Below are 14742 nucleotides of genomic sequence, written 5' to 3'. Positions count from 1 at the left end.
CATATTAAAAAGCCCTGTGCTTAATTAAAATTGTAATAATGTTTGGATCAAAGTAAGCAGTCTACATTTCTTAGTGTTTGTGAGACATCAGTCATTATGATGGTCACCAAACAGTCAGGCAGGCTGTTTAAAATAAGTTTAAACTGCTTAGCAACTCTAAATAAAGCCCTTCTGTCACACTGACACCAACCTTTTAGCATAGAACTGTTGAAAACCTGGAAATGCCTGCTCTGGGAAAACAGGACACTGATTACCCTCCTTCCTATTCCCCTTCACAATAAGCATCAGAAAGAGGGATATAGCAGATCTGAAAATGGATTCATGACGGGTCAAAATGTTTTCTTTAAATTTGATAGGAACATTTTCTACCCTGTGCTAGTCATTCTATGTATGTAGGTATTTTTCTCAAGTAATGACCCACAACTGAGAGTTATTCTCAACAGAGCATAATTAAATATTTACCGAATATATAGTTTGGCATCTATGAAATGCGCCTCAATAATTATCATTTATACAGATAAATGCTTATAAAGTTACTTTAAGGTACCATAAATTAATCAGTTAATGAAAATGAGCATTCTCCTTATTATTATAAGTTAATTTTGAAGGGACTTTTAAGGATCTCATGGTTTATATACTATGGATATATAACTAAGGAAAAAATTGACACTTTTTAAATTATATGCATAAATATATATTATGTATTTGAATGAGTTAAATTCATTTTCTGATTTAACCTAATCTTAGTTACCTTAAGTATTATTGCATTTGTAACTTTCCCACACTATTATTTATTCTGCAAATACACTAGTAGGTACTGAATCATAAGTTTCATTTAGGGAAAACAAAAATCTTTTATTTTCTCAAGAAATTGTTTTCAAAAGTATGAGATAACTGATCTGCTTTAGATGATGTTCAATCCATGCTATGCCTTTTTTGTTTTTTTTTAAATATTTATTTATCCATATAAGAACTGGGGGAACAGGCTAGAGGTGTGGGGAGCATGAGGATTCAGAGAGTGGGGAGAACAGGCAGATCTACTAAAAAATACACTGCTGAAGGAAGCAGCAGGTGGGTCAGGAGTGGTCTGCCATGCAATGTGAGTCACCTCCTTGCTCTAGTGACAGCAGACAGCTTCATAGTGCTGCACTTTAACCCACTGAGCCACCAGGGAAGGTCCCATACTATGTCTTTTTAAGTTTTTTTATTTATGCATACAGAACTGGGGTACAAGTCAGAGGTGCAGGGGCAAGACAGAGTGGAGTACAGAACAGGAAGATCAACGAAGTATACTGCTGAGGGGAGCAGTGGGCGGGTCAGGCGAGGTCTGCCATGCCATGTGGACCAACTCCGGGTCAGGGAATCAAACTCATGCTGAGGCGGCTTTAGCTTCTTAGTGCTGTGCTTTAACCCTCTGTGCCACGAGGGAGGGTCCCCATACTATGTCTTAATGCATGTCATATGTAGTGTTATACTAAAGCCTCTACCGCTTTTACAGATTATATCATTTTCTGAGGCATTTTTAATGCTGAAATGTACTACTTTTCACTTAAGACCTTTCTATGTAGTTTAAAAAACTCCATTCATAGCAAAATACTAACTTATTGGAATCTAGAATCCTTTGATCTAAAATTTTCATTAACTGGCTGCATAAAAAGGCAAAATGATCAATGAAACAGATCAAGAGCCCGGAAGCAGACCCAAGAATCTACAGTTTATCAATGGGGAAAGACAGTCTCTTTTATATATGGTGCTAGGAAATTTACAAGTTAGAGAATGAAACTAGACACCTATATTACACCACTCAAAAATTAATGGGAAATGAATTAAAAACCTAAATTTTTAACACCTAAAATCGTGAAAATTCTTAAAATAAAATACAGGGTGAGAACGTTCCTTGACAGGGGTCTTAGTAATGATTTTCTGGATGTGACACATAACAAAAATCAAAAAGTAAACAAATGAGAGCACATCAAATCAAAAAGGTCTGTATTGGAAAAGAAAACCATCAACAATGTGGGAAGATACAGAATAGGAAAAAATACTTGTATGACACATACACACACACATTACAATAAACTGCAAATAAAAACGTGAAAAATGGGCAGATCTGACTTGACATTTTTCCAAAGAAGATCGATGAAAACAGGCTCAACATCACCAGTCATTAGAGGAATGCAAATCAAAACCAAAATGAGATCACTTCATGCCTGTCATGATAGTCATCATGAAAATGGCAAGATATAAAAAATGGTGAGGATGTGAAGAAAAGGAACTGCAATGAGTTGATGGGATTGTAGAGTCACTATGGGAAACAACACAGAGATTCCTCAAAGAATGGAAACTAGAACTGCAATATGATCCAATACTTATACTTCTGGGAATTATTCAAAGGTAACAAAAATAATAACTCAGATGTCTGTACCTCCATATTCACAGCAATATTGTTTACAATAGCCAAGACATGATAACAATCTAAATGCCCACTGACAGATGAATGGAAAAGGATATACACACACAACACAGAGGAATATTAGCCATAAAAAAAACGAGACAATCCTGCCATTTGCAACAACATGGATGTATCTTGAAGGCAATATACTAACTTAAATGAGTTAAAGGTAAATACTGTATGACCTCATTTATTTATGGCATTTAATTTTTAAGACACTCATAGTAAAAGAGAACAGACTTTGGCAGAGGGGAGAAAAAGGGAACTATAGAAATGTAGTACAAACTTCAGTTATAAGAAAAATCAGGACTAGGATATAATGCCCAATATAAATATATAAACACACACACACACACACACACACACACACACACACACACACCCCATATAGGCAATATATGAGTATATCCTAAGAGTTTTCACCATAAGGAAAAAGAATCTTTTTTTTTTTCATTTTTAGTATTTTCTCATTATTTTATATAGGATAATCAATGCTAACTAAACTTACTGTGGCAATCATTTCACAATATACTTAAGTCAGAGCATTATTTTGTGTACCTTAAACTTACATAACAGATATGTCAATTAAGTTTCAATAAAACTTGGGGGGAAACTGCTCAATTTTTCATAAACTCTAAGTTTTGTGTTTACTGAACGTTTCAAGAAATTCAGCTTGAATCGAATGAATAATCTTAAAACTATTATTGGCTAGTTTAAACAAATATACCAACACATTCTTATTGATAAACTGCTTCATAATGAGTCTAATCTGCCTTTGGAAAGAAACCTATATTGAAGTAGAAAGGTGGAAAATAAATAATCTAAAGGAAACCACATGCTTCATGCACATTTGTTTTGGATTAAGTGAAAAACAATCTCAGATTTTGTGTATGACATGTAGAAGAATAATAACGACAAAGTTTGTGATCATAATTACCAATAATTTTCATAACCACAATCCAGAAGCAGTGTACCACCACATATAAATCTTTTTATATTCATTTTACCTAACAGTGGCAAACTCTGTTTTCAATCCCAAAGTCATTTACAATATAATTAACACAGAAACAATCATTTTAGTTCATTAGTGATGATAATTTTAATTCAACAACCCAGTTCACTGGCGTATCTATTTTAGACACAGCCTGTTCACAATAACTGGTCTCACATATTCTACTTGTAAAAGTAGTCATGACAACCAAAAGTTAGATTTGATAGAAGAAAAAATTTACACAGGATTCATCACTGTAGTCATTACTACTGCTGCTGCTACTACTACTATTACTGTTTGCCATAAAATGATTTGAGTACATGTAGAAAACTATAGTGCTTAATAATACTTACTTTCTGCATTGGACAAAGTGCAGGGATTACAGTCAACCAAAGCTAACTGAAAATGCTGCAAGAAGAGAGTAAGAAAGTTAGTGACTAAACTCAGTCATATAAACATTCCTTAGAAAAATTTTTCAGATTAAGTATCATCTAACACAGGTACAGCATTTTACCGGATTAGTATCATCTACACAGGTAAAGCATTTTAGTCAACTAACTAGAATTCCTTTGAACATTACTGATAACAGAGATTGTTTTAGATAACTACAAATACAGAATATGGGGAAGAATTAACTATCCTGTGCATATTTTTGTTTTGATGAAGAAAGCTTCAGATTGTGAAGTCTTCAAATAAATCAGAAGTTTCCATTACAGCTTAAACAGAATATATGATTAGTTAAAACACTGAAAGTAACAGTTCAATGATACTGTCACTGCATCACAGCTTGCCTTAAAAAATGAGGTGTGAACTTTAGAAACCGCCTCAAAAAATGCTATGACAGTTGCCATAAAGGATAAACTATCTGCCCTGATTCTTCAACTTAATGCCTTTTGAAACTATGTGTGATACTGACACACACACACACACACACACACACAGAGCCAAGAAATAGCCTTTGTACAAGTTCATTTATGAGATAACAGTCCTTTTAGGATGTATGTACTATTATAAGTATAGGCAATATTAAGCTGCTAATAATAACTTGCTGCGACCATATATAATACCATAAGCCTGCTTCCAAAATGCACATTAAGGTGAATGTGTAACACTGATTTGAATTCTGGTAAGAAATATTTTCAAAAATGTGTATTCAAATTTTCTCATTATATGTCCTCACATGTCCCGTTAGTGTGCTACAATAGGAACAGAAAACAAACTACTTTAAAAAGTGACTACTGTGAAAGCAACACTGGCTTTATAATCAGTTGCTTTTCTAAATAAAATGGGTGTTACAGTAGCAATACATTCAGGTTATTCATTTCTAAGTGTAACCTAGCTTTCCCGCATAAATTAATATTTAAGTAAGAGAAGATAGACATTTCCTAACTGAGCTATCAAAGGAAACAAACTAACCTGCAAGACGGCAGTATTTTAGCTGTACCATTACAATGAAATCCCACAGAGAGATGCAAAATCTGAATTCCCTGCCTTTTATCTACCAATATACAGGACTCTAAAATGAAACCTGGTAGAAGCAGTTCTGGACAATGTTTTATATGATTATTAATGAATCTCAAAAGCAGCAATGAAGTCACTACTGTACTAATTCAAAACCATAGCCATCATAATTAGAAAGCATTTCAAAATGCAAAGATACAGAAAATTTACTTGACAAAAGAGTGTGATCTTAAAATGTACATAAGAATATACACGAGAATTATAAGCATATAAGAACAATTAGTAAGAATAATTACTAAGTATAAGCCACATAAAACTATGCTACATAAAGAAAAACATTGATACACCTGCAGCAAACTAAAGGGAGATAAAGGACTACGGTGGGCACAACATAACCTCAGTTTCATTTCAATATCTAAAAGAGATGCAAAAACAGATGTAAGAAACCGTCTATTAAAGGAGGACACTATGTTAATGCTATTAACATGTAAAATTTGAGTTACAAGACTATTTTCCTCAACTATTTTGTTTCTAGTAGAGTCTGGTCTGTTTATTTCATGAATCTTCACTTATAGAACCCTTCCAACTTTATTCCCAATCCTCAATACAAGCAGAAACTTTTTGTGACTAACAAATTTATATAAATTATGCATGTATATAAATTATTGATTTGGAACAATGTTTGACTCCAGACCTAATCTTGGATATTCTGATTCAATAAAATGGGGATAAAATCCTGTGAGGTTTCTATATATTATTCTAATGCAATCATGACACAAGCTATGCAAACTCTATCGACTGACATATTCCGGATGAAGGGGAAATGCTCTGAAAAGTCAGAATTTCCATACTAGCTCATGTTATGACCCCCCTTTTTTGTATAACAATCAAAATATTCCAAGCAAACATCAGTTTTCTACTGGATTGCCTTAGCCTCATAAGGTGCTGCCTGGCTCAGGTGAGCAAGTGCTGCCCCAGGATGGGAAAGTCCTCTTGAAATCAAAAATATTACAACTAGCTGATTAATAAAAGCAATTACAACAAAATCAATGTTCTAAGACAAGGCAGTACTAGAACAAGTTAAAATAATCAGAGTTCTTGGCCCTCCCTGGTGGTGCAGCGGGTTAAAGCACTGCACTGAGAGACTAAAGCCACTTCCGCATGAGTTCGATCCCCGCCTGCCCGGGAGGTGACCACATGGCATGGCAGACCTCTCCTGACCCGCCCGCTGCTCCCCTCAGCAGTGTACTTCGTCGATCGGCCTGTTCTGCTCCCTGCTCTGTCTCTGGTGAATCCTCTCACCCTCCGCATCTCTGGCCTGTACCCCAGTTCTGTACAAATAAATAAATAAATCTTTAAAAAAAAAAATGCCTGAGCTCAGGCCTCATTAAAAAAAAAAAAAAAATCAGAGTTCTTTTACTGCCCAGACAAGAATCCAAATCTCGTCTTTCTACTATATCACATAAGCCTTCTATTCAGTTTCTAAAGTACTACTTAAGTTTTCTATTTAGTCTTCAAATAAGGAACTTCACCTAAGTCTTATATTCAGTTTTGTTTTGTTTTTTAAGATTTATTTATTTATTCATACAGAACTGGGGTACAGGCCAGAGATGCGGAGGGTGAGAGGATTCACCAGAGACAGAGTGGGGAGCAGAACAGGCAGATTGACAAAGTACACTGCTGAGGGGAGCAGCGGGCATCAAACTCATGTGGAAGTGGCTTAAGCTTCTTAGTGCTGTGCTTTAACGCGCTGCTGCGCCAACAGGGAGGGCCTTATATTCAATTTTTAAGGAACTTTACTGTATCTCTTTGTGATTGATTTACAAGAGAATTACTGCATGGAGCCCACAACCTTACTTTATCCTTCTTCATATCTCCAGCCAGCCTCCACCCTAGTCCTCAACTTTACTTTACCCTCTAAGATGTCTCAATGAGAATGAAGGTCATAAACTAGCATTTGAGGTTTAAAGGGACTTTATTTTACCCAATCATCACTATGATAAATATAATGTTAGCCTTAAATTTTATGAACTTATAAGGTTACCTATTGTAACCTTAATAGATTGATTTTAAGAATAATGTTATAATCTCAGCTAAAGGTCAATAGACTCCAAACTGTTAGAAAAAAGATGATCATGATCTCAGCCCAATTCATATGTTAATGTCATTCCACTGCTTGCTTGAGATGTATAAAATAAACCTCTGCTGAGAACTCCGATTCCCATGTCTTCCTTGAGCCCGCTCCCCTTTTTCTCCTCTTCCCCCTTTTCTAGGAATCTCTGCTTGCTGATGCCGCTCTCACCTTGAGAACCTGCCTGTTCTGCCCCCCAATAATCTGTGATCAGGAACAAAGAATCCCCCACACAATCAGGATTAGAGGTCACTGTTCAAAGTTTTTCAACTGTAGGCTTCTCCCGAAACCCTTTTATCAAACTATGCAAATAAAATGTGTGTAGTTAATACTACTGTTCACAGTAAATTTGGGTAGACATATCCTTTTAGGAATAAAACTGCCAGTTTTTACTCTATGCCAGGCACTGCTAAAGATATGGATCTACACAAATGCTAGGTTTCATGAAATTGATGTTCTAATAAAAGTTCAGAAGAATTCATAACAGAATCTAAAAGATGTAAATGAAGGAACTAAGAAAAGAGCTATGCCAGCCTGTATAAAATAGGTTTTTAAGAACCTATTTTAAGTGGGAAAGGAAAACTATTGTCTGGTATTCTTGCTAGTGAAAAGCAAATTATGTTTTCATTGTGTTGTTTGAAAATGCCACATTTCTAGAAGTATGATTTAAAATCAACAAATGTAACTTCTAAAACTAATGATCTATTTATTATAAATGGATGAAACTACAAAATGTTTTAAGATGTGATGGTATCTTACTCTAGGGCAATTGGTCTCTGAAAGTAAGATACAGAGCTGAAACTGGTTACATTCTGGTAGGGCTTGGGATTCATGGGCTTGGCCAAGCTGATGTGATAGATGATAGAGGCTTTCTCAAAACCTTCAATTTTTTCTGTTCTCTTTATAATACTGGTTAATGAAACTATTTTGAGGAGGGCCTCTACTGGATACTAAGAGTAATAGCTAACAGAACCAAGTAATCTTCACTCATAAATATACTTCTTTTCAAAGTATCTTTGGTCTCTTCCAAAAATTCATTTAAAAAGATAAGTCATAGGTCTTATTTCTACCCTTCAAAATCTTATTGCTACTTTTCATTTTAGTTCCAGACTTATTATTTGTCTTTACCAACTTGTGTTATCTTGATTCCTGTATCTCAATATACTCTCAAATCATCCATTCTCAAGTATTTCGCCCCTCCACCCCAAAATCCACTTTTTTTATTCCCTACTTTAGTTAACAGAAAAGTGATCCAATCCAATAAATGGGGAATGTTTTCCCACATCAAATCAGTCAAGTAACTACTTTATTAACACCTCAAAGCTCTCTAGGAGCTATCTATCCATACTGTCTATCTATTCACCCTGTGAGTGAATAGACAGAGCTATCTATCCATATCGTCTATCCATACTATCTATCTATTCACCCTGTGAGAACCTGTTTTTCCCACCAATCAGGCTTACCGTTTTTCCTTTGACTGTGATCAACTTAATCTCTCAATTCCTCATTTCTACTGTCACTTTATAAAAGCACAGGTATGGAATGGATTAGAAATTTTCAAATACTGGACCTAAGGTGTATCTGATCTAAGTACACAAGATCAGGAATATGGGTTGACATAAATTTCTAACTTCTTCCAATTTAATGTACAATCTGTATTCATACGAAAATAAAACTGGATATGTAAACTAATAAATACTAGGTGAATATGACACCTTATAAAAGAAATAATACCACAGCTATACACCTTCTTACAGAAAAAATAAATCTGAGAAGAAAAAATGACATGGATAATCAACTCATCCTACCTCCTCAATATCAAAGGTTGTTACTATTCATCTATGAACAGTTATAACCTTTACAAAAAGGCTTTGAAGAACAGAAGCAATGTAGTTATTTACACTACTTCACACTTTAGATAACGTAATCTACAACAAAGGAGTCATGAGAGTAGACAACAGAGAAAGGCAATTCTCTTCAACAAATGCTATTTGGAAAACTGGATAATCAAATGCTAAAGAATAAAACTAGATAACCATCTCATACCTTACCAAAAAAATAAACTCAAAATGGATTAAAGACATAGATATAAGACCTAAAACCATAAAATAGACTGAAGAAAACACAGATAAAACACTTTACAGCACTGACTTTGGTGAAATTTTTCTGGAGTTGTCTCCAAACACAAGAGAAACAAAAGTGAAATAAATACATGAGACTGTATCACATTAAGCATTTGCTTCTTCCCAGAAAAAGAAACTCTCATTAAAACAAAAAGACACCCTAGGCCCTCCCTGGTGGCCCAGTGGGTTAAAGCGCAGCACTAGGAAGCTTAAGCCACTTCCGCAAAAGTTTGATCCCCGCCTGCCCCAGAGGAGATCCACATGGCATGGCAGACCTCTCCTGACCGGCCTGCTGCTCCCCTCAGCAGTGTACTTCGTCGATCTGCCTGTTCTGCTCCCTGCTCTGTCTTTGGTGAATCCTCTCACCCTCCGCATCCCTGGCCTGCAAGCCAGTTCTGTACGAATAAATAAATTTAAAAAAAAAAAAGACACCCTACTGAATCATACTGAAAAATATTCGCAGACTATTACATGTGACAAAGGGCTTATATACAAGATAGCTAAATCATACAACTCAACAAAAAATAATATAACCCAATCAAAAAACTCTTGCCCAAAGAAGACATACAGATGGCCAACAGGAACATAAAAAAGCTCATGAAAAAATATGAGGGAAATGCAAATCAAAGCCACAATGAAATGAAATTTCACACCTGTGAAAACGATCCATCTATCAAAGACTAAAAGCACGTTTTGGTTGAGGAAATGAAGAAAAAGCAATCTAGTACACTGTTGGAAGAAATACAGATTGGCCCAACTGATAAGAAAATGCATGGAGAGTTCTCAAAACATTAAAAAGAGATAGATATACCATGAAATTCAGCAATTCTAATCCTTTGTGTAGGTATCTACTCAATGCAAAAACACTAATTTGAAAGGTTATACATACTGTTGTGTTTATTGCAGCACTAGTAAACAACCTAAGTGTTCAAGTACAAATGCTTAGATTAGGAAGTAAATATATATTCACAATAAAATATCCTCAACTGTAATTCTCAACTATTAAAATAAGATGAACTATTGCCATTTGTGCCAATATGGATGGAATTGCCGGGGTTTATGCTACTTGAAATAAGTCAAAAGAAGACAACTACCAGATGGTTTCACTTATATGTGGAATATAGAGAAACAAAAGGTCAGACAAAACTGAACCAACAAAACAAACAAAAAAACACCAAGAATTATGACTGTAGAATTGAGATTACTAGAGGGGAAGGAAGGCACAATGGACTATGGGCACCTTGGTGGTGAATATGGTGATGATATTCATCTGAGGAGGTGTGATCCTATGCCTACGAATCACGGTGCTGTTATCAATATAGCCACAATAAAAATGAATATTTAAAAAAGCAGAAAGATGAATACACCGTATCATCTCACTTATGTCTGGAACCTTAAAACGTCGGAGAACAGAATGATAATTACCAGGGGTATAGGAGTGGGGAACTAGGGAAGATGTTGTCTAAGGGTACAAACCTGCAGCTAGAAGATAAATCTTGGAGATGTATTGCACAGCACAGAGGTCATAATCAACGAGTAAAGCCCTACAGACCTAATGCACAGCATATATATTATAATCAACAATGTTGTATTACAACCTTCAAAGTTGCTAATAAGAGACTATATCTTAAATTTTCTCACCAAATGAGAGAAATTATGTGACATGATAGAAGTGTTAAGTAACACACTATAGTGTTAATCACTGCAATATATATAAATGTATTAAGTCAACACACTATAAACCTTAACCTTATATAATGCCATGTGTCAAAGCTTCAGCAAAGAACAATTACAGATATTTTAGAAACTTAAGGCATGGTTAAAATTATTAGCTAGTACTCAAATTCTCAGCAAGCATTTTTTATAATAAAGTTCACAGTATCTTAATTACAAGAAACAAACAATCCTACTACATTAATAAATAAAACAATTAATGATGGAAGCCACTTCACACATTCCAAATGTGGTTTCTAAAAGGAAATATAAATTATCATACCTTTAAGTTATTCCTTCTGCCCTAACAGCTTGGCATTAAAAAAAAATATGACAATAAAATTCCACAATCTATAAAGAATTTAAGATGGAATTCAGACACCTGGAAAAGAACTAGATCCTGAAGAAGAGTAAGTCAAACAGAAAGTGAAAACACAAATTTACTTAGAATTTTCTTATTAGGTATAAAAGTAAAGGGAAGAGAAGCTATAAGAAGTGGTGAACTGAGGGCTGTGGGAAGGAGATAAGGAGAAAACAACTAATCTGTTTTTACAGAAAAAAAATTCTATAAAGAGATGACAAATAAAACCAGTATTAAAACTTTCAGACCACCCAATGAGACACAATTTATCATTTTGTAGCCTTTTCTATTTCACTTATCTATTCAAGAAACACTAAGAATATAGTAAAATGCCACACTAACGAATAAGAGTTTAACCTATTGCCTTTGAATTGTCTAATTCTCATCTTCCTAATAAGCCTGTTAAAGTAACCCTTCAATCAGCATTTGACATCCTGAAATGTCAGATTTATAAAGGATTTATGCTGGTCTCCCAGCTAATGATCCACAGGTTCCCACAACAAAATCATCCTATTTACCTTAAAAAAAAATTTCTAATGACATATTTTATGAAAACTTTTAATTATGTTAGGAGCTTTAGAAGTTAGTAGCAATTTCCAGATAATCTTCATTAAACAAATGACTGACATTAACTGAAAGATATGGGTGCCATTATAACTTATTTTGCATTTATTAGCTTCACATGAAGGAAATTATTTTAAGTCTGCCAGATGTGAAAATAAGAGCCATTATATAAAACTATTTGTCAAAATTAATGGACTTTTATTGAAGGAATGATAACACACTGCTTTCAAGTATATAATGAATGTAAGCAATTATCATCAATAGCATTAAAAAACAATGAAATAAATTTTTGAATTGATTCTATGGAGTTAAATAGGCAACCAACCCCACTTGGGGGATATTATATGAAACAGGAAAGAAAACCAACGGCAAAATATCATGTAGAAATGTCACCTTGTAATGGACCTTGACTGAACTAGTATTAAACCAGTTAATAAATTAAGAATTAGAATCTCTATCCATCACTAAACACATGAAATCCATATAGGCTAATTTAGTGGTAAAATAACATTGTATGGCTGAAAAGTAAGCAAGGTATTAAAATCTTGCTTACTAGTTCTACATTTCTGAGAATGAACAAAATGACAAATGAGTATTAATCCTAGGATAGAAAAATGGATTTCACAAAAGGTCTCTACACCAGCCCCTCAGTTTGGTAGGCAAACTGAGAACTGAAAAATTATTGAAAAAAACTTTCCAGCTATTCTCATTCCATTCTTATTTATATATATATATATATATATATATATGAATGGTGGGTGGTAGCTATGGTTACTCAAGTTCTAGTAGGGAGAGACAAACAGTAGAATCAGGCAAGTTACCCTAGGTCAGACAGTTAGTTACATGGCAGGTCAAATTTTTAAACCAAACTTGCTTGCTCTGAAAGTTGCCTTCACAATACCACATTTAAACAAATCTGTCTTAGAGATACATTTTGAAGGAAAAACTATTACCAACAGGAGCCACTGGAATGCAATTCATATGTAGATGAAAGTAAATAACTTTTTGTGAAAATAAAACATTTTATTTAAATGTTTTACAATCTAAAACATACCATTTTTCTCCCTCTAGGCAGAGGTAAGGGAAATGAGGTAGAGATGAGACCAGGTCTCTAATAAATTAGTCACAATGTCCCCACACAAATATAATACTCTTTTACCCACCCCTACTCCTCCATCATATAGGAACACAATTGAGTCCTGCTCAAAAACCGGGCATACTGATCTAAGAGTAACCACATCTTGGATAAGGAATAGAGTGGAATGGGTATATGGCTTATTTGTGTTTAATGAGCTGCAAAGTAGAATTTTCTTGAGGATATCAACAGGAACCTAAGATTTTATTGCCCTATAAAATGATGATCAAGTATTTATTGAGCACTTATTATATGCCAGCACTATACTAAATACCCGTGCCACTACTCACACCTAGCAACCTGCCTTAATTGAAATAAGCCAAAAAAGAACAGAGAAAAGAATTAATCTGTTGTGAAACCTTGATCAATTAATAGACTAATCCTTAAGGCTGGATTTAAATTAATGACTTCTTGTATTTGTTATTAAACTGAAGTTTCTGAAGTTGCAGCACCAAGCATTTATACCTATACGTAGTGCCAGGAAGTAGTTTCATGTAGTGGGAAAGTTGTCAGAAGTTTCCCATGTATCACATGAAGCTACAATGCTAACCAGTCCACTTTAGGAAAATTAAAGGCCATTTAAAGTGAGAGATACATAGTGCTCCTCCTGATTCCACATACATTCAAACTGAAGCTAAGCACTTACAGTAATATACTGAAATAGTGCCTTACTCAACTAAAAATGTTGATGCCTAAAAATAAGATATAGAATAACAGAGAATAACTTCAAAAGGCCAATGTCAAGATAAGACACATACACACACATACACACAAAAAAATCAAGTTAAACTTCATTATGGAGAAGAAAAACATAAGAGACTCTAAGTTCACACAAATGAAATCAAGTATTTTAGATAAATGTAAGGAAAGCCAAACTTGAGTGTACTTTCTTAAGGCAATTTTGCTATCATCCCTACAACTTGAAGATCTGTTAGTCTTTATGCCTGAAGTTGTATACAAGAAAGTTTTTGTTGAGCCTGAGTAAGCAGGAACACTTTAAATTCACTTGTGGAATACTAATATGGTTTCTCCTGATTAAAGTGAATTTGTAATACTGTCACCTTTGTGGAAATAGTTTGCATCCTTTTAATTGTTTAAGATACAACTATACTGATGTTCAGAGATAGCCATAATCCATAATTTGAAACACAGCCTATTATTTTTTTCCACTCAAATATATTTCCTGAGCAACATTTATCAAACAGCTACTAAAATTTTTCTGCAACATACTAATAAGAATGTTGTGAAAATACTGCAAATATTTAAATAAGTTTGTTTTGAACTATAAGACATTCTAAGAGCTTGTTGGCTAATGTACAGAGCACCTAATAGGAAGTTGTAATATGCAAAGCGGCATATATAAATTCATCTTCTATTTCAAATCCACTGACATTACATAGTATAGTTGGGGAAATATTGTTCTAAGTTTGAGGAAGATTGACAAATTGGCTCCAGGAACCTGGAAATTGCCTACTACACTTACCTTTGATAACTATGCAGTCTAGATACAACACCGTGTACTTGTTTTACTATTTTTAGTGATGTATCTCATACCACTGACACTGGTCTTTACAAATCCATGAAAGATAGAAACAATTTCTGTATAACTGTCTTCTTAAAATTCTAGAACAATACGTATTTTTTTAAAAAATTCAGTAAGTTCCATACCTCAACATGATAAAAACCATCTATGATAAGCCCATAGCCAATATTACCCTCAAGGGAGAAAAGCTGAAAGCCTTTCCTTTGAGATCAGGAACAAGACAAGGGTGTCCACTATCACCACTGCTCTTCAACATAACACTGGAAGT

At 34.4% G+C, this 14742-nt stretch overlaps 1 protein-coding gene across 3 annotated transcripts in view; it reads right to left on the bottom strand.

Annotated features, from left to right (window-relative positions):
• The window catches only part of KDM6A (lysine (K)-specific demethylase 6A), a 185056-nt gene that overhangs the window by 73326 nt on the left and 96988 nt on the right, over window positions 1-14742 (bottom strand). For all 3 annotated transcript variants that reach the window (XM_004689966.2, XM_004689969.2, XM_004689968.2), the window contains exon 7: window positions 3797-3851. In XM_004689966.2, coding sequence (XP_004690023.1) covers window positions 3797-3851 — 55 coding nt within the window. The remainder of the gene's footprint in view (window positions 1-3796; window positions 3852-14742) is intronic.

This window comes from Condylura cristata, unplaced genomic scaffold (genome assembly GCF_000260355.1).
Source record: "Condylura cristata isolate star-nosed mole 26May11 unplaced genomic scaffold, ConCri1.0 scaffold00027, whole genome shotgun sequence".
Taxonomy (NCBI): Eukaryota; Metazoa; Chordata; class Mammalia; order Eulipotyphla; family Talpidae; genus Condylura; species Condylura cristata.
Note: the sequence above shows the minus strand (reverse complement) of the source record. Positions and strands in the feature narration are given on the sequence as shown.